Below are 26,504 nucleotides of genomic sequence, written 5' to 3'. Positions count from 1 at the left end.
AAGACTTTCGAGATAATTTCAGTAAAATACATTAAACGAAACCTGATAAGAGTGACCCGACCCACCAATATGGACAGTTAGGGGTGAGCACAATGCAGTTCGGTTTGGTTTTATAGTAAAATCGAAACTGAAACCGCATGCCTTCGATTTTTAAAATTGAAAACCAAAAACGCAACCAAATCGACGTTTCGATTTCAAAATCACTGATTTCAGTTTTAAATCGGTTCAGTTTTAAAACCGGACAAAACAAATATAACTACTAAAGTATGTATCAAACATTTGAGCACAATTTTTTTTTATCAAACATGAGTTACATGACTATTAAATTTTGTATCAAAACTATAGAGATACGTACTGCCACTGAAAAAATATAAAAGTGGTGATTGGTGGCAAATGTAGATTATATCGGTGATTAGAATGACCACATGACAACAATTTTGGACACGAAGCAAGTTACATTGTCATGTCTACTAGACTATCGGATTGGCTGTAAAACTAGTGAATTTAAGGTAGCTCAGTAGCCCATATACATCAGATTATATTGTGTTTAAGCCCAAAATTATTTATAAGTTACTAACTTGAATCATGTATAAATATTTATTCAAAAAATTGATACAAAATATAATAAACATTATAAATAACTTATTATCAGATCGATTTTATTCATTTCGGTTTGAACATAAAACCGGAACCGAATAATCAGTTTCGGTTTTTATTTTCTCGGTTTCGAATCGGTTCAATTATATATGGTTCGATTTTCATCAATTTTTACCAATTTCTATTTTGATTATGTTTCAATTTTTTACTCAACTCTATGTCCGGTGCCTGTTTCTTCTGAAGTATCCACTTATAAATGATAATGGGTTTCCCTAATTTTTACGAGATTGAATCTTAAAAATCACTTGTAAAAAATACCTAATTGACATGGCCGTGTGAACATAAAATCAATTACGACCATGTTGGGTATTGCTGTTACAGACTACAGAAGTTTTGCTGAAAAGCTATCAGAAAGTTGTTTGATAAATTCTAAAAACTGCTGTCTGGAAAAGTGCTTTTGGTCTAAAAGCTACTGTTAGCAAAAGAATGTCTCGCATGCAGCCATGCTTTTGGAAAAAGTTGTTTTCAGCTTTTACAAGAAGCAGCTATCAGTTTTACCATTAAACCTTCTTAAAAACATTATTTTTATATATTATATCTCAAAATATGCATAAATTTAAAAAAATTACCAAACAATCATCTAATTTTCCTGACATCACTTGTTCCACCAACACTTTTTCTCACAGCACAACAACAGTTTTCAACAGCACTCCCAGACGGAGCCTACATTAGTTTAACTTCACCATTAACAAAATAAACTTTTCTTGAAACTAATCAAAACAATTAATCTCATTATCGTAATCTGATTACGTGTAAACAGTAAATTATCACAAAAAGTAAAGTACAAGAATTAGATAATTTTAACTTGTTTACTTGTATAGTTGTATATGGTTATTTTTCCTATCTGTGGTTCATGAGAATCGAACTCAAGTTATTTCATTCAACTATACAACCTTTTACCACTACACCATATTGTCACATGTGTTTTTTATCATATACATAATATTTAAGTGTGCTAAATGAATATTTTATTTAACTTTAAAGAAACTTACTTGAATTTCGCAAAAAATGATAGTTAGTTGAATATTTGTACAGTTAATTTTAAAGAATTGAATCTCAGATATAAAATTAAGCATAGTACATAAATGAATTATTATCTTATTTATTAATCATTATTTAGTTTGAAAATATATCTCATATATTTTTAACATATTTTTTATTATAAAAAGTAATTAAAATGTACATATATATATATATATATTTTAAAAATATTGAAAATAGAATCGTTTATATATAAATAATCTATATTGGTACTACATATTTAGATAAATTCAAATTATAATGAGTCAATGCATTTTAAAACTTGGCCCATTGTTAAAAAAATACTCGAAATTTGACTACATGACCCGGCCAAAAAATATCGTCACATTCTACGTTTAGTAAATTTAAATTACAAGCTCGACGAGAATATCTTACCAATAATGTGAAATTGTTTAATATCTTATGTTAATATAAATTAATGTGTTTGAGGTCTTTATAAGATCAAGTCAATTGATTATTTGTATTAAAATTACTAACTTCAGCGGTAACGTATCATTATTTTTGGGATTTGTCCCGATTTTTAAAATATTTGAAATTTGAAATGAGATCTCACGAGATTTGTTAAAACTACGATGATATATTAAATCGATTTATTTTTTATTTTTCACTTAAAAAAAACTAGCTTTTGAAAAAGAATTCTTTTAGATCAGCAATATTAATTGATCAAGATAATATTGTACAAATATTTTGAATTATTTTAATATTTTGAATTATTTAAATAAAATTTATATCTATACTATATTGTAGCATTTGATTCAATGTATTTTATATTATTTAAGAAAAAAAACATATAGTGTTCAATAATTTGAAGGAATTAACAAGGGCTGAGCATTCGGTCGGTTCGGTCCAAAATCGGACCGAACCGAATAGACTGAAAAACCGAATAGTCATTTTTTCTTGGACCGAACCGGATCGAAGTTATATTATGGACCGGACCGAACCGAACCGAAATAATTCGGTTCGGTTTGGGACCGAATAGACCGATTTTTTTTTTCAAAAAAAATTGCATTAAAAATTAAATCACAAATTATAAATTTTAAAATATAATTAAAGTAATGTGATATGTAGAGTTCTAATACTCCATAAATATAATTACAAATTAAAAATTTTGATTATAATTTTTAAGATATATGTAAAATATATATAATACAAAATTTTAGTATTTATGATTTGGTCTATTCGGTCTATTCGGTCCGGACCGAAATATTTGTGAAAATAACCGAACCGAACCGAATTTTATTTCGGTCTATTCGGTCCGGACCGAATAGACCGAATTTTTGAAAAATTTAGGACCGAACCGAACCGAATTAGCATGGTTCGGTTCGGTTTTGCTCAGCCCTAGAATTAACCAGTTCAACTAATATTTATAAAACTTTATCGAACTGAATTTTTTTAATTTTAGGAGAATAGTATAAAATGTAGTCAAATTATTATATGAAGAAATATTAGAGTCGTAATGAAAGAAACTTAAAAACGGTTTAAATAACGATATAATTACAATTTTTTTTTTCAAATTCTTGAAAAAAAATCATGAATATCAATAATAAATCTTAAAAATATATAATTCATTTTTATGTTACAACCATGATTGATACCCGATTGCGTAAAAAATAGATATGGATTGTTTGTTAGTGATAATATGAATACCATATATAAATTATAGTAATTTATTTATTACGTAATTTTAATTTTTGAATAATTATAAATGGATATTATTTAAGTAATCAATTGTCTCACTAGATGTTAATAACGATTATACATGTACATAAATCAGATATTTTGCATATAAATAATTGAAACAATCATAATTACCAAGAGATATAACATACAATAATTTACATGCTAACACACATATGCATATGACTTAATCTTACTTTCTTAATAGTAGTATAAATAAAAAACTAACATTTTCCCATACATACGTTAAATTTCAAAAACTAATATTTTTCATTAAAATCAACTTTAATATTAACAATAATGTAAATTTTACATTATTATATATTATGATTGCAAGTCATTCTGACTTCAATTATGCATTTTTTATTTTTTTAAATTGAGTAAGTTAATTATAAGTTAGTAGTTTACTTAGTAATAATATGGAACAATACATATAGTTTATTTAAATAAAATTCAAAATTTTGGTCAACTCTGTATTCAACATGTATGTTAATTTTTAGTTTTTTATTTGTAAATATATTAACGACATTCTACAGATTAAGTTTAATCGTTTTGTTTTAAACGTACACTTACTACTCTGTTTATATTAATTCATTAAATATAAAATAACGGGTAAGAAAAATATAATATAATAATAATTGAGGGGATATTCACTCTTAAAAGTGAGAAAACATTCGAAATTCCTAATGTTATAGAGGGGCACATGAAACTTGTTGGAAAGAAATTTTATCTCCATTTTTTTAAAATTTGACTCAAGAGCCTATACAAGTATATTGTTGGAATTGCTCTAAAAATAGTATAATTACATGATATATAAAAAAAATTTAGAAAATGACCCGTGCGAGGATTATGCTAGTTTCTTGTAACATAGCAAACAAATTTTCATTAAAATTGACCGAAAAGCAAAAAGCAAAGTACAGTAGTACATATATATCATTTCAACAAGCCAATGACATGGAATATAAATTAAATAAATGAAAATTGTTTTCTATTATCGTACCAAAAAGTTAATTTCTTATCAAATATTTTTTGGTGTGCGTGTATTAACAAACTAAAAAAAAGTAAAATTTCACATGATTATATAATCTCTGAGCAGATTTTAATTATTTTTTCCTCGAAATTATTGTGTTCCTTGAAAAATGTACTAAATGTGCTTAAAATATGTATTTTATTTGTAAGTATATTTAAACTTCAAATCCTCACTCTTAAACTTTTACTCCCGTATCAATTGTCATTTTTGAATATTACTTAGAATTAAATAATTAAATATTTTAGCACAAAAAAAAGTAACTAAAAATTTAATACAACATAAATAACACACAATAAACATGCTTCAATTATCTCTCCTTTTCTGGAAGCCACACTTTCTACCCCCTTCAAAACAAAGAAAAGCCTGATTCACCATATCATTGCAAATTCCACTTATTACCGCGGTAAATTCAAACCCCACAAACAGTAAACAAAAATGAAAAACAAACAATTATCCAAAATCGACACAAAAAGCACCACCAGTAAAACTCCAACAACAGCGAGCAATACGACGCCGTTTCTCCCCTTACACGACCGAGACGGTTACGTTCATCAAATCCTCTCTCCAGTCCCCTCTCCTAATCGACCAATCATTCACTCTTTCTCGATGTCTTCCTCTACCCCGCAACGCTCTATTTATCTCGGGATTGATGTTGGTACCGGTAGCGCACGTGCAGGTCCTTTACACCTCTATTTATTTTTTCGTATCGGGTCACGCTCTACGGAGAACACTTTTAGCTCGAGAACACGTGTTTCGTACTCTCTACTTAAAAGCAGTTTTAGTAGGAGTACACGTTTTGCGTAATTTTACGTATAAGTTGTTATTTAATATTTTAAAAGTGCGGAATAATTATTTTCTCAAAAATCGTATTAAATGTTACATAGCGATGTGATCGGTTTGTGTTGGTTATGATATTGTTATTGTTATATGTGTACTTGTTTAATTGAGAGAAGTGTGTATGATATGTAATAGACTGTAAATTTGCTTTTATGCTAGTGTATCGGAATGTTTAGTTGAATTTAGTAGGAACGATGCTAATTAAGCTTGTTATACAGTTGAATTTGTACTTGAACTTGAGTAAACTGCACGAGAGTAATCTGATGTGAGATTTACGAGCTCCTTTGGTTTAGACTTTTTCGTGCTAAAGCTGGACTAAAGTAAGTTAATGTCATTTCCTTCGGAGTCAAAACTGCCTCATAGCTGAGTTAGATGCATCACTTTATACAGTAAAAGGTTTGGAATGATCGGGCAATTAATGGATTTGAGTCTCTTGATGCCGAGTAGGACTAATTTAATTAATTGTAAATTATTTTACATTTTTTTGATATGAGTACTTTTGGAATCAAACATTTGTATTATCTGATAATATTTTTGAATTAGTTATATAGAAATGGTTATCTTTTAGGAATCTAAATGATATCAGGATTAGTTTCATATTATCCAGCATAAGGTTTTGCTCCCGTACCGGGAGATGTTCATCTAGATTAATCGAAGTAGAATATATGATATACTCCAGGAATTTTTTGTGTTTCTATTCCATGTTTTTTTTACCGTTTTTTTAACCCTGTCCTACATCATGTCTCTATAATAAATTCAATGCTGCGGTGGTCTCTTGTGTCTAGAAGAACTTGTCTTCCAGCAACAAGCTGGTTAGAGTTTTTTTTTTCTTGATAAACTTCGTGGAATATCCACATAATAGTTTAGGCTGGTTCCATGCTAAATATGTCCAAGTGGCATTTTGTGATGTTTTATCACACTTGTTTAATTGGTATTTGGTAGGTTTTTCTTGATGCTTCATGAAGGACCTTTTTTATAGATTTGTAACTCCATCATTTTATTGTTCCGGTTTAGGTATTTTTTTCTTTTTGACTATTTCTGGGACAACCCACATTTAGATTATCAGTTATGTTCAGTTCTCTATGCTATATTCAGTACGTGCATGAAACATACAGGCACTGCATGCTAGAAAACAGGCGCATGGTGACACTTTTGGTTTGGCGTAGGTCTCTTTGATGAGAGCGGAAAACTCCTAGGTTCTGCTAGTAGCCCGATTCAAATCTGGAAGCAAGGCGATTGTATTGAGGTAGTAAAAGCTTGAACATTATTAGAGTGTCTGTCTGTACATCAATTACATGCAACTTTCAGTATCCAGGACTTGGTTTAGAGTTTGGTGTATAACCATTCTATCTGCACACTCAATTATATTCAACCAAAAAGAGCCTAATAGTACTTTCTGAAATAATTTGCTAAGAATTGTCGACTAAAAGAGAAAATAATTATCTGGTGCCGTGCTCAGAGACTAGAGAGTATTGAATTAGACAAACAAGCAATTTTTTACATATATGAACTACCTTTTATAATTGAATTTGATTCTGTTAAGTGTTTCCAATTTCAGCAATCTTCAACTGATATATGGCTTGCGGTATGTTCTGCTGTTAAATCTGCACGCTCCCTTGCAAATGTTGGTGCAAATGAAGTAAAAGGCTTAGGTTTTGCAGCCACTTGTTCGCTTGGTATGTAATTCCTTAAACTCATATTTTTTGATTGGCAGTGCACTGTCGTACTTGTATCAGAAAAAGTCAGTTAAATAAATTTTTATGTTGCAGTTGCAATTGATGCGGATGGTGAACCTGTCTCAGTTTCTTGGAGTGGCGATTCAAGAAGAAATGTTATTGTATGGATGGATCATCGAGCCGTGAACCAAGCCGAGAGGATCAATTCCTTTAATTCACCAGTACTACAGTACTCTGGTGGAGCTGTTTCCCCTGAAATGCAGCCTCCAAAGGTATGTTGTCAGCTAGTCATGAACCTGGATTATTCTATGCTTGCCAATATGATGCCCCAATGTTGTTATCGTGCTTGTAATCTGCACCTTAAACAGTGATATGTTTTTTTTTAATTTTAATTTTCAAAGTTCATTTGGAATAATAATTTATGCAAACTGCTCTCACAGCTTTTATGGGTGAAAGAAAATCTTCAAGAATCTTGGTCAATGGCATTTAGGTGGATGGACTTAAGTGATTGGCTGTCATACAGGTATACTCTGGACTTCCATTCTTTAACAGTTGATATTATTTAACAATAAGAATTACGTTGAACTTACGCCATTCTTTGTTTTAGAGCAACAGGAGATGATACTAGGAGTCTCTGCACCACTGTTTGCAAATGGACATATCTTGGTCATGCACACATGGAAGTCAATGAAAAAGATCTCCGAAATATGGAAGCTTGTGGATGGGACGATGAGTTCTGGGAAGAGATTGGCTTAGGTGATCTCATGGAAGGACATCATGCCAAGATAGGTATGCCTTCTATTTCCCATTCAGATACGTCATTCTATAATAACAATGGGACTTCGGATTTGACCTGAGTTGTTTCAGATATATTTGCATTTTGAGATGCACTATGAATAGATTGAGTTACTTTTATACAATTAGTGACTGGTGTAGAGTTTACTGTGGTGATTAATACTTTTGATCCCCCCTATTGAATTTCATGAATAGCAAGGAAAGGGCGCTTTGTTCTGTTAAAGAAAAGGAAAAAGACACTTAGTACACAATGTCAAAGCCATGGCCTTATTGAAGCATAGAACTGTAGCAAAGACATGCACTGTTTACTGTGTTTGCATACATGTTTTTTTTATTATTGTACACCTCTAAAGAAAATGATACATCATATCAAGTATGATATATATATTTTGCACAGATATGTTTGTTTTGTGTTGAAAGTACAATGATGGCAATAATAGCTTTAATTTCTATTGTTACTTGTGGAAGAGCCAGATTAGAGATGTTAATGGGGCAAAAATTTTTCACATTAAAATTACCAAAATTGTATTATACTATGTAACTCGGACTCGGATATAAGTGTCCAACATGGATAAGTGTCCGACATGGATACCTGTCCAACTGTCAGACTCGGCAGCATTCTGAAAAGTGTACATGTTTTTGGTTAAAATAAGTGTCCAAGTCCGAGTGTCCATGTCCAAGTGTCAAGTGTCGTACACGGGTACTTCAAGGTAAAATGAAGAGTCCGAGTAACATAGGTATTATATATATGTATATAAATTTATAAATTAGTGAATTCAAAAAAAACCCCGTACTTTCTGTATTTATTTTCATGATATTCTATAAATGCTATCAGTTTTTATTAAATATTTATTACTAAATACATGTATAAAAATTTTGAAGGAGAAAAATTAAATATTATACCTAGTCACAAGAATTATAGAATAATTAATGCTAAATACGGGGTTTGGGGGGCGAGGCCACATCTGCACGCATCCCCATTACCTCTGTTTCTTGTTGGTTATCTCCTTGGCTCAGTCAGTGATTACAAAGTAGGAAGTCCTATCTCAGTTAATAGATGTGTCTTTGTCCATAAAAATATTATAACTGCTATTGCTACCTATGCGACTTTCAGGCTCTCTGTTCTCTTATTACATACTTTGTTTGTCTGTTCTGGTTGAATCGGTGTGTTTAACATCTATTTGAGTGCAGGAAGAAGTGTAGCTTTCCCTGGTCATGCTCTAGGCTCTGGTCTGACATCTGATGCTGCGCATGTACGAAATCTCATGCGGTGCTTCCTTGAGGCCCATGTTGAATAAACACCTCTTTGTCACAGCATATGATTACATTAGTTCTGGTTAATTCGTTACAGTTTTATTATGCCAACACTTTTATAAATTATCAGGAACTAGGTCTGTTGACTGGAATACCAGTGGGAACTTCTCTGATTGATGCTCATGCTGGCGGTGTTGGTGTTATGGAAAGTGTGCCTGCAGCAGACTCTAAGTCTGAAGGTTTACAAATTACTTACTTTCATTGTATAATAGACGCTCAACCTTCACCTCTCATGAACCATAATTGATAATTTGATTTTTATATATATTATATATGTATATCCAGAAATAGAAGGCAATGCTATATGCCAGAGGATGGTACTAGTATGTGGAACATCAACTTGCCACATGGCTGTGTCCCGAAGCAAGTTGTTTATTCCAGGGGTCTGGGGACCGTACTGGTCAGGTATACTTTTCGGAAGTTTGAAGGTTCACCTTTATATATTGTGTATCACTTTATAATAAATAAGTTAATAAGATGTATTAATATATGCTCTATACCTGTTCGAAGTCGAGAGCAGGTAGCCATTTGCTCAGTCTCATGAGTCATGAAAGCCTCAGTTCATTAAATTCATATTGAATATTATCTGTTCTGATTAATCTGTTGTTGTCTTCTTCCACTTTGCTAACAGTATTAATCCTCTGTATATTTCTAGCTTCCCGTTCCAATGTCCTCTGTATATTACTAGCTTCCCGTTCCAATTCTTTTTATCTAGGCAGGTTAGTTGACTGGGAATGGGATAGTAGGTGGTTAGCAGATCTCAGGGGAAAGCACAAATAACAAAACTGAAACTGAACTGCCTTCTCACCACAGGGGTTGTATATGAATGAGCTTACTTGAAAAATGGTGTAACATAATTGGAGGCTTGATATTCATTTGGTGCCTCCCTTTTGTGTATATTAAGGCAGAGTGATAGACCCCACTAAGTTTATTCCACATTTCCTGTCAAGATCCCAACATCCGTGCGAGACTTCAATCATGCATAATACTTGAGTTCAGTAATAGTGTAAATCTTGCCACCTATCCCTAGCCGATTAAAGTATTGTAAATTTTTGTATCTGTTGAATGTAATTCTGTAGTTGCTATTCTATGTCACTATTCAGGGACCAGCCTCTTTGTCAGAACATTGCTGAACCATGTATCTCTTAGTGGGTAGTTAGTTTTTTACATACCTGCTTGAATTATTTGATATGGCTTGCTATTAGTTAGCTTGCCTATTATACTTATTAGATGCTTTTACTATATTTTAATTTCTAAATATACTAATGATCAGTTAAGGGAATTGATTATTATTTATCTTTTCAAGTCAGGATAGAAGTCATGGTAAAACAAAGGTTCCAATATGTTAGATAATCTTTAGTTTGCATTATGAATTTTGGACTATTTGAATCTGTTTGAAGTGAGAACTTCTATTTTCAACCAACTGTTCATCGTTAATCCTTTTCCCTTCATCTTTTATTTATTTTTTCGCTTTTCCAATGTCTTCAGCAATGGTGCCTGAGTATTGGCTATCGGAAGGTGGTCAGAGTGCTACCGGAGCATTATTGGATCATATAATTGAAAATCATGTTGCTTCTCCACACCTTGCAAATTGTGCAGCTTCTCAAAGTAAGATATTCCTTTTTAAAAGCAATACATACTACTTCCTACATTCGATGGTACATATGTATTACAAACATCGTCTTCTATTGCAATAGGCTGTCCACTTTAAGATGACAACAAAACTTTTGATTGATTTGAGAACCATTGTGCAAATTAGATAGTATTTAGTGTATATGGAATCTTTTGGTTTTATATTATATTTTGGCCAAAATTTACTGTTTACTCGGCAAATTAGATCATCTGTCCAGAAGTGGCACTTGTATAAAATATTTCAAGTGCTTTTTATTAACAGTCTGACAAATTAATGCTAATTTTTAAATTGTCAGGTATTTCACCGTTTCAGCTTCTAAATAAGATTCTCGAATCATTAATGCTAATTATTGTTTACTCTGCAAATTAGAACATCTGTCCAGAAGTGACACTTGTATAAAATATTTCAAGTGTTTTCTATTAACAGACATTCTGAGACAAATTAATGCTATTTTTTAAATTGTCAGGTATTTCACCGTTCCAGCTTCTAAATAAGATACTCGAATCATTAATGCATGATTTGGCCTCTCCTTTTCTTGCTGCTTTGACCAGTGATTTACATGTTCTTCCAGATTTTCATGGTAACAGGTAGACCAATATAATTAAAATTTATATCTTCATTCCAAATCCATATATGCTTATTTTAAACTAGTTTGGCTTTAGGTCTCCCATTGCTGATCCAAAAGCTAAAGGGATGGTCTGTGGATTAACTCTTGATTCAAGTGAAAAACATTTGGCACTTCTTTATCTTGCAACAGTACAGGGCATTGCATATGGTACACGCCATATTGTTGAGCACTGCAATGCTCAAGGACACAAAGTAAGAATGCATTCTGTTTATAAACAAGGAACTATTATTCTCTTTAACAAGGTACTCTAGCCGGGTAGCTACATAGGGTGATATGGTATGACAGCTTGGGTTACAGAGTAATACGATGATATTGAATTTATTCTAGATACAACAGGTTGTAACTGGTAAACATTATTTATAATAGAATATTATGCAAACCGGATGAGGTTTCAATTTAATAATGCGGAGGATTGCTAAAGCAGAAGACCCTAGCATGTAGTAAATAAATCCAGGATTTAAGAGGTTGAGTTCAACTTTCTGAGCACACAAGATGAAGTACACTATTTTATTCATGCTTGTTTTTGTAAAAATTTAGGTAATAACATTTCTAGGGCATGTTATAATGTTTATACACCATATCTTTTTGCATGCATTTATGGCATCTGAGTATGTTAATTGTTATATATCTCTGTATTCACAAAATTATGACATTATTTTCATCCACATTATTAAAAGCCTAGAAGTGATACGAGGCACATGCATTCCCCAGAATGACTATATAACCCTTTTCCATCGAACTCCAAACATACCCACATCCGTCAGAGATACATAATACTAGCCATACGGTAGATTCATGGATAGATCTACTCGTACAGGAAAAAAGGTATATTGTTCTAGTACTGAAAACTGAATATTCTTTTCCTGTTCGTATAATAACTAGTCCCATGTCAACGTGAAATATATATCTGGTCTAAAGTTAGTTCGTTCATCTTAGCAACATTATGTTTTATGCATCTGAAATGTTAACACAGCCTGTTCATTGTAAAAACTTATTCAAATCCTGTGATGAAGTTTGTATGACTGTTTAACAAGGCCTTAAGCATCATAAGCCGAACATCTTGGAAGTTGGACCATTATAGTTATCAATGATACTTATGTGCACGTAGATACAAGGATCATTGTTAAACAACTCTTTGCCTTTGGTGCATTATGATCCTACTGAATCCTCGAATCCCTTTCTTGCTGTTTTCGTTAATGATAACACTTTTCATCTTATTACCTTGTATGCATCTCCTTTTTTATTTGTGCAGATCAATATGTTGCTTGCTTGTGGTGGACTTTCGAAGAATACCTTGTACATTCAAGAACATGCGGATATCATCGGTCTCTCTCTCTCAAATTTTCTTAGGAGATATTTTTTTATGGTTTTTAAGACTAATTAAAAAGAGAAAAAAAAGAGTAGATATTTTGGATAGTAACATCCCTGGGATTATACATTTAACAGCAGTAGAATAATAGTTCATCTACTTGTTTATTCAATAGTTATATGTAAGTAGTTTTAGTCTTCATACAACCACCTTTTGCCATGTCCTGCTTGCAGACTATTACCACTCAGAAAAACGAGAGAAAAATGGAGGAAACAAAATCCATATGACAGTGGTGCCTCCTACTTTCCCACATATACATGTTGGGGGATAAAGAAACAAATATATTAGATTTATGTAATATTGGCTACTCTTCCCAGTTTTGCTGGAGCAGCTTTAGACGTTTTGTAGGCGCAGGAGTTGGACATAAACTTATGAGTACCATTAGGAAGTCATCAAGAACCAACATGACTTCAACTGTGTTATTATTACACTGCATAAGCCACGATTTGCATACAGGTGGGAGGATGTCTAGAATTTAACATTCTTGTATGTCGAGAATTTAGTTTCTCGACATCACCTTATTTTCCCTTGTTACTAAATTAGATATGAAGTTCGTGTATGACTTTGTGGCTACCTCGCCTAGACACCTACACATAATTAGAAAGAGAAATTAACACCAAAAGCGCATGGACTCCTGTGAGAAAAATGAGAGGCAATTATGTCTTCACACGCACACACACATATATAATATAACTTCAAAATAGATTACAATTAAATCTAATCCTAACTAGCAACAAAAATAATATACAAACTACTATGTTAATTCTTTGTTCCGCACCATGTTGCAAGTAACCGAAAGATATATGATACCTCCGAAGAACCTTAACAAATACCCTTGCAATGGCTTATTCCGCTTTCTGATTTTTTTTCATACAGATCCATTGGCAGGTGCAGCATTTTAATTTATGATATATATTCAATCTTTTATAGGTTACCCAATTGTTCTTCCACGAGAAAGTGAGTCTGTTCTGTTGGGTGCTGCCATTCTTGGTTCTGTAGCGGCAAAGAAATACTCTAGTCTAAGTGAGGCCATGAAGGCCTTGAATGCAGCTGGTCAGGTATATGTCTCTTCACATTTGCTTTGATGTAGTGGCACATGATCAGTTCATAGTCATTAGGGATTTTTTAACTTTGTACAGATGAAGTATTAAGGTCAAGCATAAAATGTGACAAATAGATACTAGCATTGACCAGCTTTTATATATTGATGTTTCTACTGTAACGATACAATATCCTGGATGTTAAAGTTCCATGGGAAACTTGCTATCATGCTGCTAAATTATAAAATTACACAATCAAGGTTACAGGAAAAAGAAGAAGAATACTTGCTAGGCTAACGCTCCGAAGCAATAATTTTACATCCTCATTCCAGCTATTATTTCAAATCTAAATTCGAGAACTTATGTGCTTTGTTGTGATTTCAGATCAACGACCTCCTCATGGGGGGCTATGCATTAGTCACTTTACTATCCAAATCCACAATTCCTTGAGTTCATCTAATTTACTTCCATGGACATATACTTTGACAGGTCATTCATCCGTCTACAGACCCAAGAGTGAAGAAGTACCATGATGGTAAATACAGAATTTTCCGTGAACTTTATCAGCAGCAATTATCTCACCGAGCAATTATGGCTGAAGCTCTGTCATAGCCTCATAGAGGGGTGTAAAGGACACATTGGGTTGACAGTTGTAAGACAAAGATGCTTCCTTAAATGATGAGTGAGATATTGGTGGTGTTTGCTCCTGTATATGAACTTTTACATTCTTTTCTCTACTCACAAACACAAAGTGTATATTGTTCGTACAATCCTAGTGTTTAATATGGTCACTTCTTTTTCCCGCTTCTAAATATGATCCGTATAATGTGTTATTTGAACATAGCGTGAAGTGTCAGGCCCGGTTATTGGAGGTGTGCCAACAGCCCAATAGCACAGGGCCCCAAAATCGGAAGGCCCCCCATATTTTGACAGCCCATTACATTTTCTGTTCACAGTGCAGGGTAGACCTGCCATTGCTCCCGAATTATGTCTCTCTATCTCTTCACACAAAATCATTTATTCATATTAAATCCGAATTTTCCAATGCATTAAGTGAGTCATCTCTGGGTAAATTTTGATGACATTAAGAAGATTTGGTATCAAGTACCAAAATGTATATTTTGAGCCTGGGGGAAACTTAAAATTATAAATTCTTTTTTGAATAAACTTAAAATTATAACTCATGACTTAAAATTGTTTCATTGTTCAAACTCTGGGACAACATAAAAAAGTCATTATTCAAACTTTTTGACACGATGAAAACCCACTTGATAGGTAGTGAAAATTGTAAGTTTATATTTGTTTTTGTATTATGGATGACTGATATACAATATTAAAAATCTAAAATTCAAAATCATTTGGTTTGTTCACCGGAATGATAGTATTAACTTTTATCAATTAAATTCATCATAATAGAATAAGTTGAAAACAATCTTCAACAAAAATCTAATGTAAAATCAAGGAAAAAACACAATTGTTTTTAAATTAATATCTTCCTCAATAATTTTTAAAATTTATTATAAAGCTAAAAAACAAACAAATAATAATAGAGCATAAAAACCTAATTATTATAGAAAATATGAAAAGAAATAATTGACTAAACGATCATCAGTTTTAAATAGTTGGGGCTCAATTCACCATATATAAATTTGAAATGTCCAAATTACAAAGCAATCAGCATAATATTACAAAAGGTCACTTTTAAAAATTAATAGACCGCCGGTTGTCTCTATTCTTTTCACACAATCTTTTCTAAACAACAAAAGTATAAATGAATTTTCAAATATTCCCCAATATAATAAAAAATAAGTCAATTAATATAAATATAAATAAAGTAAATAATAATAACAAACAATTATACTAATATCCTACAGCACGCGATTCGAGGAAGAGCGCGTGAGAGGAATATGCGTAACGGAGATAAAAGAGATGCCTCGAAGTTGGGAGAAAGGAGATGTAGCCACGTGTTACAAAACCTGGCAAGCCGAGCTCTAGCGCAACTGCATCTCTCTCTCTCAAATCTCTCTCTCAAATCTCTCTCTCTATCTCTCTCTTTCAAATCTCTCCCAAATTTCATTTATTTTTTATAACCTAAATTCACCTTTCTATATTTACAACCATTTACAACCCCTTACATATATAGTGATTATATAATAGATCTTTAGATACGTCGATTTCATTTACATATATATACAAGTAACTGCTCGATTCAGATTAGTGAGCTTTGCGATTCGAGCTCGCGCCTTTTTTATAATCTCAATCTGCTTTTTCAGGTAATTATTTTTTAATTTATGCTTGGTTTTTTGCTTTAATTTTATGTTTTAATTTTATGAAATGATGTGTGATTGTGTGATTGATTTTGAAAGTTGTGTTTTGCAGTAGTTTTGGAACGCTTGAGCTGAATTTTTATTAGTATGATTTGGTTTGAGTTGATTGTGTTGAGCTAGGGTTTGTTATTGTAGTGGAGTTGATTGAATTAGGGATTTATATGGTGGTATTTTACGAGTTTTTGAGAGGCGGAATATTGTGTTTACGGTGTGATTAGGGTAATGGAAATGGGAGGGATTGCGGTATGATGTGTAATAAGGGAATTGAGTGTTTAAAGCAGTCAGAGGCTGAAGTTGTGTATTCAATGGACAACCCTACGATGACTACGACTACTCCGGGGTCTTTTAGGAGTTCGAATGAGGATAATCAGCGAGTGAAGTTTTTGTGTAGTTTTGGTGGGAGTATATTGCCTAGGCCGCAGGATGGGAAGCTTAGGTATGTGGGAGGGGAGACGAGGATTGTGAGTGCGTCGAGGGATATTAGTTATGAGGATTTGATGGGGAAGATGAGGGAGCTTTTTGAAGGGGCAATGGTGTTGAAGTATCAGCAGCCGGATGAGGATCTTGATGCGCTTGTGTCGGTGGTTAATGATGATGATGTGACGAATATGATGGAGGAGTATGATAAGTTGGTTTTTGGAAGTGGGTTTACGAGATTGAGGATTTTTTTGTTTTCTGGTTTGGATCAGGATGGGTCGGTTCATTTTGTTAATGGGGATGAGATAGATAATGAGAGGAGGTATGTAGATGCTTTGAATAGTCTCAATGACTCTCCTGACATGAGAAGGCTACAGCATAGTGAGTCCCAAGTATTTGGTTCTTTGGATGATTACCACTTAAATGAACAATACCTAAACCAAATAAGTCTTGAGGGTAGCCTCCATAACCACAGAAACAATGAGATGCCCATCCCCCAGCTCAATTTGCGTCGTCTCAATATTCCTCAGATGGGTTCAGGACAACAACCTGTTACCCAGAGGTACAACGATATGGAGGCACCATGGAGTCCTGCATATTACTCCCCTGGGAATCAAGATCCAAGGCCAATGATGGAATATCCAGCTTCTCCTTCATCCTCCCGCTATTTTATGCCATATGGGGAAATCCCAGACAGAACTTTTGACAGAATGCCAGAGGAATACAATCGACAGCCACAAAATCGTCAATCCTCAAATCACCAACCTCAGTTGCATGAAAATGTAGTCTGGCTCCCCCCTGGAACTGGCGCTGGTGACAGTCCTGGTTTTCCAGGAAACATACTTCAGGGGACAGGGAATATACTTCAGGGTCCAGGAAACGCACTTAAGGGGCCGGGAAATGTGCTTCAAGGGTTTGGTATGTACGATGGAAATAAATGTGAGCAGTGCCGTGCAACTTTCCTTAGAAATCAAGCTCATTATGATTCCCATTTAAAACATGGTGAACATATGGAAATGCCAAACATGGTAAATGGTTTTCAGCAGGTCCCTTGTGCTGAATGTCCTCCTGTAAGGGAAACTCTCATATTGAATACAGAAGCAAAGCTGCAAGGTCAATTTTACCCGAGAGAACAGAATGATCGACCCCTCTCCACTGATGTTCCAAGTAATGAAAGAGCCCGGATTCCTCAGCATCAGCCAAATGTAAGAGTTGATGAACCAAGATTACATACATCTGGAGCTGCAAGATTAAGCGATCACTACATTATCGATGGCAATGGGATGAAAATTTCTCTTGGGCACGGTAATTATCCTGATAGTCATCATGTATCCTCACATTATGCTCATCCTGAAGATCACCCTTGGTATATCCGCCCTGGAAATGAGTTGGGGAATGAGGTGTTCCCTGATCAAACTGGGGTCACGGGATCTTCTCACATTCAGGTACCTCATGATGATCACGGAGTTAGGTACGGGAATCCACCTTTTGTTTATGGAATGGAGAATTGTTACCAACTGCCACATGGTCATGTCCCTGAACACTCTATTTGGAGAAATCATAATGGCCCCTTGCATTGCCCTCCGAATTATGAAGCAGCTACTCTATCTCAACAACCAGATGGTACTCCGGGATTCCATAGGGGAGCATATGACAATAGCCCGAGTTTTCAGGTTGGGTTGGGTAATCAGAATCCTTTGGTAGACTCCTCACTGGCAGTGGGGGGTTTAGATGGGTCTGCAGTCCTGGAATATCCTCAAGGCCATCCATTAAAGTCGATTCCTATTACTAATAGTCTGAATAACTATGTGACAGGTGATATGTTAAACTACACCAAACTTCCAAATCCTGTCCATTCAGCCTCTACGTTAATAGATGATATAGTGATTCCCCAAATTGTACCCACTTTAGATTCAAAAGTGAAGGAAGGAAGAAGTACTAATGGTGTTTTGAAGGAAACAAATGGGATAGAAAATTTTGAAAATACGAACATGCCGTGTGTTTCTGGACTACAACTGAAGGATAAACCAAATGTCATAGCTTCCCGTGAGTCTGTTAACTTGAATTGCCCAGGACCTGCTTTAAAAGGAAATGGAACTGAGAAATCAGGAGGGTATGAAGCTCATAGTAATATTAAAATTGAAGAGCCTCCAGTTGATCAGTTAAATTTTGTTCCCGAGTTGATTGCTTCGGTGAAGAGAGTAGCAATACAGAGTGTTGAGGAGGTAAAACTTAAAGTTCAAGAAGATACTCCATCAGCTGGTTTGAATAATGTTATTCCAAAGGCAGAATTTCATAATGAAATAGAAGCAGCACCAAAGGAACAAATAAATAGTAAAGCAGAAGCAGTGACAAAGGAAGAAATTCAGAATGAATCCGAAGCGGTGGTGAGAGCTAATGATGTTTTCCTATATTTGTTATAAGAGTTTAAAATGGTATTTACTTGTTCCTAAATTCCCATCTGATTTTGCAGGACCCCAACAGGAATTTGGACTTGGATTCTAGTAGTGACAATGTGGATGATACCAAGATTGAGCCAACTAAGGCTGAGGCAGAAGCTTTTGCTAGGGGATTGCAGGTTCGTTTAGTCTCACATAGACACAAACATATGTTTGACTTACATAGAGGAGAATTCATTTTATATTTCGGATCATATTTCATCTTTGTCCACTTATTTTTACTTTGTTTAGACAATAAGGAATGATGATCTGGAGGAGATCCGGGAGTTAGGCTCTGGCACATATGGATCTGTTTATCACGGGAAGTGGAAAGGCTCAGATGTGGCAATAAAGAGAATTAAAGCTAGCTGCTTTGCTGGGAGGCCATCTGAAAGGGAGCGTCTGGTACATTACTCCTATCACCAAATCTTTTTCTACATATTGAATTGCTTGGTTTTACCTTGCTATATAAACTTCCTTTAGTTCATACATTATTTGCTCTAAATGTGAGAGCCACTTCCTTTTATTATATCTACTTAATTGTACAACTCTAAACATAAATTTCCTTAATCACTATTAATGCAAAGGTTTTGTCACCGTTAGGTGTATTACTCCCATCAGTGCACCTTTCTATATTCAATGAATTGCTTGGTTTTACTGACCTTTTTATCCTGCATTCTTTTCCCTAAAGCTGCTACCTTTTCTTAATCTACTTAGTTTACAACTCTAAACATAATTTTATAATCACTATTAATGAAAAGATTTCATTACACCTCCATGCCTTGAGATCTTTGGAAAACCTGCAAAACCAGATAGGGTGTGAATCCTGGGACCAGTGAAATATTGTAGAAATAAGTTAGGGCTTTCTGTATGACGTGTACATGTGTAGGAAAATTTAGGTTTTAGGGACTGGTCCCAGTTTCATAGGCTCAATTTATGAAACATCGGACCTGAAGAATTAGGGTTGTTTTTTGGTAATTCGAGATAACTACCCCTGTGTACGACCTTGTGTTAACAATTACCAAGTTACTAGCCATTAATGAACCAAACATGCAATAATTTACCCCTTGTTTAGATTTAAGATTCCGTGTCATAGTTATCCTCACTTTTACGCACATTATTTTAAGTGATTTTCGAAGAGGACCAGGTTAAATATTATATTGTTTACATGACTGCTGCTTATGGGATGTAAAATGAACAACACGCAGTGTTGCGGGAATCAGATAAAAATGGTTGCTTTTAATGTTATTGAACAAGGATTGTATATACTTCAGACGTATATCACATTGCTACATACAGTATATGATTGTAGTTTGTTGAGACAAAAGTCCTAGAACTAGTAGACCAGCCAAAAAATATAGAATATTTTTCCTTAGTTATACAGCTTTGGTATCACTGTTTCATGTTTTTGGTAAACAAAGCATCTAAATGTCTCATGTTAATAATGTTTCATATCTATTTAAAACTTGTTTAAATGCCTTAAGAGGCATATTTACTTCATATGGGGAAATTGAAGTTAAAAAGGAGTTTGCCTATAGTAAATGTTAGTGAGGAAGAACAATGAATGCAAGCTGAGAAAAAGGCTCAAGTCCATATCACAGAAAAGGAAATCTTTTCTTTTTTGGTTAACAGAATATTGCTTTCTGACTTGAAAGCCTTAAAAAGCAGTTAGTAATCAAGTCGACTTAGAATAAATAGGATGAACTTAGGTCGATAGTATGTAATTTAATCCACCGTCTCTCGTCCATACATCCAATTATTTCCTTTTTTTTTTTTAATTTTGTAACCTAGTTTCATAAGGTTAAGAAATGGAATTAAGAATTCGGAATATTGCTTGGTCACTTATCTTGTTGAAAATGCTTGTATTATTGTAGAAAAGTAAGTTATTGTTCAGAGCTTCAATTTATATCCTTTGTCCCCAAAATAACTAACCAAATGCTGGTGTGATAGTCTTTGTATTCGTAGTATGTGGATTTATAGTCTTTGCATTCATAGTATGTGGATTTATCTTTGTAATCTTCTTCTGTTTTTCCTTCTCCATCTTCTTCAATTATCATATGGCTGAAAGATACCTATATAAAGAACATAAGATAAAGAGTCATTAATTTGCAAAGAGTGCCGAGTGTATATGTGTTTTTCCGTCTAATACATTGATTGTATGCTTCTGCATATAATTTTTTTATTGTGATTCTTCCTAGTAGGAGATTTGACTTAAACGTGGAAACAGAATAACATTTTTTTTGCTAAGTGAAGAACATGTTTTATTAACAAATATTAATGTTTATTCTTGTACTCCTTTTTCATTTGCTGGAATTTTTCTATGTTTAAGTGATGTTTTTTTTTCCGTTGCGTAATATCCACCTTTGTGCATGCTTCAATCATTCAGGTGCTGCAACAATATATCTCTCTCTTTTTTATGACTTAAAGATGCTTTTGTATAGATTGCTGATTTCTGGAAGGAAGCTTTAATATTAGGTTCACTACACCATCCAAATGTAGTTTCTTTCTATGGTATTGTTCGTGATGGTCCTGATGGTTCATTAGCAACTGTGACTGAGTTCATGGTTAATGGGTCCTTGAAACAATTTTTGCAGAAGAAGGACAGGTCATTATTTATCCCTGTGTTTATGTGACATTTGTTTCCTATATATTAACATAACATGGTATGTCTTGACAACGCTTCTATTATTTTGCTCAGAACAATTGATCGTCGCAAAAGACTCATCATAGCTATGGATGCTGCGTTTGGCATGGAGTATTTGCACGAGAAGAACATTGTGCATTTTGATCTGAAATGCGAGAACCTGTTAGTAAATATGAGGGATCCACATCGACCAGTGTGCAAGGTATAATAAAAACTAACTATTTATAATGTTGTTGATATATAAATGATTCTCCTTATATTGCTACTATGGAATTTCCAGTATCACTTTAGTATTTGCATGCCATCTCTAGTTGTTAATACATGCACTTAAAATCCGGGTGAAAACTTCTGGTTCATAATCTGGCTAACCTATGCGCTTTGTTATTTTTTTCTACCTTGTAGTCGGTTTTTCTGGCTCATCATCTGTCTTGTCTTTTTGCGTCTTCTTTAGATTGGGGATCTTGGCTTGTCAAAGGTAAAACAACGAACTTTGGTATCAGGTGGAGTTCGTGGAACTCTACCGTGGATGGCCCCTGAGTTGCTTAGTGGAAAGAGCAACATGGTAACAGAAAAGGTAGATTTTTCCATTATGATTGCTGTTGTTCATAGGCTCTGCATATTTATCCCTCCCTTTCTAGTAGATTTCCTGTTTTCTGCCTTATCATGTAATAATCATTGGCTTATTTTAAGTCCCTCTTTGCAATCTAGATCGATGTTTACTCCTTTGGGATTGTCATGTGGGAATTGCTCACGGGTGAAGAGCCTTATGCAGATATTCATTGTGCCTCTATAATTGGTATGTCTTATTTGATACTTGAAGCATGTTTTTTTACTTCTTATTTAATGTTTGAACTCAATCCTGTTGTAGAAATAATATGAATGTTTCTTCTGCAATGTTATTTTTTCTTTTTTTTTCCGTGTGTCCAAACTACTAACATGCTATATTCACTTATGATGTTTTCTTTTGTATTCAATGTGATCTTAAGAGTATGATTGTATATTCATGCTATTGTCACATTTCTGTTTGCTGTTACCATATTAGTTGGTAATTAATTGACACGAGCACTATAACAATTGGAAGGAGGCTTGCATTTTGAAAGAGCTTTATTTACATGATTGTCAAGGAAGATAGGTTCATCCTATCTTATCTTACAGAGTTTGGACTAAATTCTAAATTTAGGATTGTGAATATTATATAGTGATTTGACGATTCCACTTTGTAACATATTCGGACTTTAAGCAAGTAAATACTACTTCCTTTTCAGGCTTTTTTTCCATTTCAGTTATCTTAGTGAGTTTGGGTTTCCTTTGTTCCCTTCCTATCCTAGTTTCATTTTTAACTTTACAAAATTATCAAAAGTGGTTGTTTATGAATGGTCAATGATTTGTTATATGGCACATCAAGCTGTTCTTAATCTCTTACACCATCTTTTGGATATCTAAACCCAGTGTTTGAAACTTGAAAGTAAATTTTTTAAGACTAAAGGTTGTTATGGGATTAAAATCTTTGATTTAGATTTCTTCTAGTTACTTTTATATAATTGTGGTTGCTGATGAAGTACATGTGATCCAGTTTACGTAATCTACACAGAATTGTTTGATATGGTACAGAGTGCTATTTAAATTCTGCTGAGGTCTTATTCTCATATGTGGTTAAGTTAATAATACGACCATTGATGCTTTTAACAAAGTTCTATATAAGCAGGTTTTCATAAACTAAACAGTATATTCTGAAATTCCATGTGACATGTGTAACCTATGTAGTTTTATAGGTATAGGTCTATATATATTTATGACAGCTATGTGAATATTCCATCCTGTTATTAAGTGGTGGACCTAGAAATACTTTCCAGTGGGTTCCTTATATAGGCGGAGTTTGGATCTCGGCTCGACTCTTGACCCGGTCACTCAGCATTAGCACATTTAGGGAGAGAATTGATTAAATTTACATTTTTTGCTGCTGTTACAATAGGAATTATAAGCAGTGTTCGGGTTTTTTTGGTTTTGGGTTCTATCTATTGGACTTCTAGCAATATTAGTGGGATCCTAATGCAATTTTAAGTGGGTTCTTTATTTAAAATGAATAAATGACCATGTAATTTCTGTTCAATGATAAAGTGAGTGGGTTCCTGGCCACCCATAGCTTTGATGGGTCCACCCCTGCTGTTATTGTGGTCATTTGGCATTTGATGCATGATATTTACAACACCCAAGCAGTAAAAAAAAATCGAAGTAAAAACATACACAGTAAATCAAAATTATGCTTTCAGTCAACACTGTCATGGTTTTCATGTTTATATAATCATGATAAAAATATGCAGGAGGAATTGTGAATGACTCCTTACGTCCACAAATCCCAACATGGTGTGATCCAGAGTGGAAATCTTTGATGGAAAGTTGTTGGTCGTCTGATCCAGCTCAGAGACCATCATTTGCAGAAGTTGCTCAGAAGTTAAGAAATATGGCTGCAGCAATTAATGTCAAATGATATCCTCCATCCTTGCTTATTTTGTTGAATGATGTTTTTGGGATGTTGACGAAAGAGGCTATTAAAAGAAGCATATATTTTGCATATTAAATCGATTACTGGCTCATAACATGTACAGAGGCTAGTAAAGCATAAGTATGCCCTTTTCCTTGCATTACCTTTTATAGTTCGCCCATGAATCATGTTTTACATTAAGAATTGCAACATATGTTATCTGGTGTGATTACAAGGAATAAAGGAGACTGCTGTGCAGATGCACAGAAATGGTTTTATATACTGCCATTTGAAACAAATTCTCCATCTCAGTTGCCTATTTGAAGCATGTTTTGTTGTCGGAGTTGAAGCGCCCTTAACTTTTGTCTTGCAGGTTAAGTTTTATTAGAATAGCGATGGTGCTTTTCCTCCTTGCTATATGTTGTTCGCAGCTTCAATTTTTCAGCTCTCGAGAAGGAACCCATCATCTACTACAAGGATATATATAAATTTCATGAAAATGGTATATTTTGTCCGAAAGTGGCCAAAACATATAATTTTCTTGGTCATTTATCACCATTTTATTATCAGCTGGGTGATCAAGGAACTCGTGGTTATATTCTTGAGATATGTCATGTAAAATGATAATGCCTATATGTTGTAGAAGCATCTTAGTGTCAATTGAACACAACTTGAGCTTTGTATCTCCCTGTAGAACTATCTCTTTCGTTGAACAATGTTTTCTTTGTAAAAGGAAACTAAGCGCCGTCTTTTTAGCAGTAATTTGAAGAGCATATAGAGACAGTCCTGTACTATACAGGAGCAGAAAATTTGTTCTACAGTTGCATACCGTAAACTGTACGGTGGCAGAAATATATGTTCTACAGTTAGAAATGGTTCTATTAATCTAAGACAATTTCTTGACTTTTGTCTCTGCGGCCTGACCCGGGTAGAACAGTAGGAGGAAGAACATAGTTAAAATATAATGCTACTTATAACTTTAAGCATTTTTATTTCCTCCTATAATGGAATAAAACGATGGGTTCATTATAACCTGGGGCCGAAAGTTTCATCGTATTTCAAAGTTGAAATATAAGTAGCTTTATATTTTCACTACATCAAATACAATTTATTAGTATTCATTTAGCAAAATAAAACAAGATTAAATATCACTTGACCCCAGGTTATAAGTAGCAGGAAGACATGGTGAAAATATAATGCAACTTATAATTTTAAAATCAAGTTTGAAAAATTAAAACGGAAATTGTATAATAGGTTGCATAGATTTCAAATTGTATTTTTGAAAATTATACTTAAAAAATTATATTTTTGAAAATAAGTTTAAAATTGACAGTATTTTTTAAAAAATTGGTAGTTTTGAAAAAACAAACTATCCAAAATACCTATATTTTTAATCTTATTTTCAAAAGTACTATCATTTTTAAACATATAATTTTTTAAATTTCATTTTCAAAAATACGGGTTGCAACATGGGCAGCCTATTATGAAAGTTAATTTCAAATTTTGAAAATGTTAATTTTTAGGTTATATACTGCGTTTCAATAAACGTCTTTTAGTTTAGAAAGAATAGCGATTGGTAGCTATTTAAATATTATTATTTTATTTTAGTTAATAAAATTTCAGCTCTAAATTATATAGTTTAAATAAATAGGATATACATTTTCAAAAGGGATTACATGTACTTTTATTAAATTTTAGAATTAGGGATGACGGACGTTCTAACCCGAACCAATTTTTTATCCATGGTACCCCTGTAAATCCCTATAAATCAACTTCGAACTTTGAACTAGGACCGTCAAAAAAATACGAAAAATCCGATATTTGTCCGGAAAATTTGTATTGGTATTCGAGAAAACAGATATTATACGTATCCGAAATAAAACGGATATTATCCACATCCTAATCTTGGATATTCGAATCCGAAACTAAATACATATATGATATTAGAATTATATAAACATATAATTATATATAATACAAAATTTATTTTTTTAGTTTATAGTGGGTGTAAATACATTAAATTAATACATTTATATAAATTTTATATAATTGTACACATACTTTATACATATATATAAATATGTACATGATCAAATAGAAACCAAATTAAAATAGAAACTATAAACTAATCTAAGCCATTAGATCAATCTAATCTAATGGTCCCTTAAAAGTACAACACTCAACTAATTTACGCTTTCCCACACCCAATCTCAGCTTTTCCCCTACGTTTTTAATTTGATTTTTTCCGTTAAACGGTAAGTTTTTTAAAAATCCGACTTCACTGTCTCAACGATCGATTTGCATACCATATGTGTTATGTTTCGAAGTAATTTTTTTTAAAAAAATATTTGGTTTCTAGTTTTCATTCTAAAATGGTTTCTATTAGAGTAGTCCCATATATAAATATATCATAAGTGTTTAATCTAAAAAATGTTCTAAAATCATTATCTATACGGTAGGGCCATCAAAAAAATTAAAAAAAATTGATATCCGTATTCG

At 33.3% G+C, this 26,504-nt stretch overlaps 2 protein-coding genes across 5 annotated transcripts; both read left to right on the top strand.

Annotated features, from left to right (window-relative positions):
- Positions 1–4,863: 4,863 nt before the first annotated feature.
- LOC141688816 (uncharacterized) lies at positions 4,864–14,497 on the top strand. Of its 2 annotated transcripts, none has more exons than XM_074492926.1 (15): positions 4,864–5,081; positions 6,409–6,488; positions 6,801–6,918; positions 7,012–7,190; positions 7,359–7,441; positions 7,526–7,707; positions 8,905–8,966; positions 9,098–9,206; positions 9,313–9,432; positions 10,516–10,635; positions 11,127–11,247; positions 11,323–11,479; positions 12,541–12,613; positions 13,588–13,715; positions 14,187–14,497. In XM_074492926.1, exons 1-15 carry the CDS (start codon positions 5,012–5,014, stop codon positions 14,307–14,309), a joined length of 1,725 nt encoding a protein of 574 aa, XP_074349027.1. In that variant the 5' UTR covers positions 4,864–5,011; the 3' UTR covers positions 14,310–14,497. The 2 variants fall into 2 exon arrangements, with proteins under 2 accessions (XP_074349027.1, XP_074349026.1); XM_074492925.1 differs by having other exon boundaries at positions 4,943–5,081; positions 6,358–6,488.
- Positions 14,498–15,613: 1,116 nt separating this feature from the next.
- LOC141690239 (RAF-like serine/threonine-protein kinase 20) lies at positions 15,614–24,767 on the top strand. 3 transcript variants are annotated; one of them, XR_012562697.1, is made up of 10 exons: positions 15,614–15,970; positions 16,077–18,828; positions 18,915–19,019; positions 19,132–19,284; positions 21,321–21,484; positions 21,578–21,725; positions 21,975–22,097; positions 22,232–22,319; positions 23,845–24,146; positions 24,379–24,767. XR_012562697.1 is itself a non-coding variant. In XM_074494935.1 (9 exons), exons 2-9 carry the CDS (start codon positions 16,270–16,272, stop codon positions 24,009–24,011), a joined length of 3,507 nt encoding a protein of 1,168 aa, XP_074351036.1. In that variant the 5' UTR covers positions 15,614–15,970; positions 16,080–16,269; the 3' UTR covers positions 24,012–24,285. The 3 variants fall into 3 exon arrangements, 2 of the variants coding, with proteins under 2 accessions (XP_074351036.1, XP_074351035.1); XM_074494935.1 differs by lacking the exon at positions 24,379–24,767 and having other exon boundaries at positions 16,080–18,828; positions 23,845–24,285; XM_074494934.1 differs by lacking the exon at positions 24,379–24,767 and having other exon boundaries at positions 23,845–24,285.
- Positions 24,768–26,504: the final 1,737 nt, after the last annotated feature.

The sequence above is a fragment of the Apium graveolens genome, chromosome 10, assembly GCF_009905375.1.
Source record: "Apium graveolens cultivar Ventura chromosome 10, ASM990537v1, whole genome shotgun sequence".
Lineage (NCBI taxonomy): Eukaryota > Viridiplantae > Streptophyta > Magnoliopsida > Apiales > Apiaceae > Apium > Apium graveolens.
This window is presented reverse-complemented; position numbering and strand designations above follow the sequence as displayed.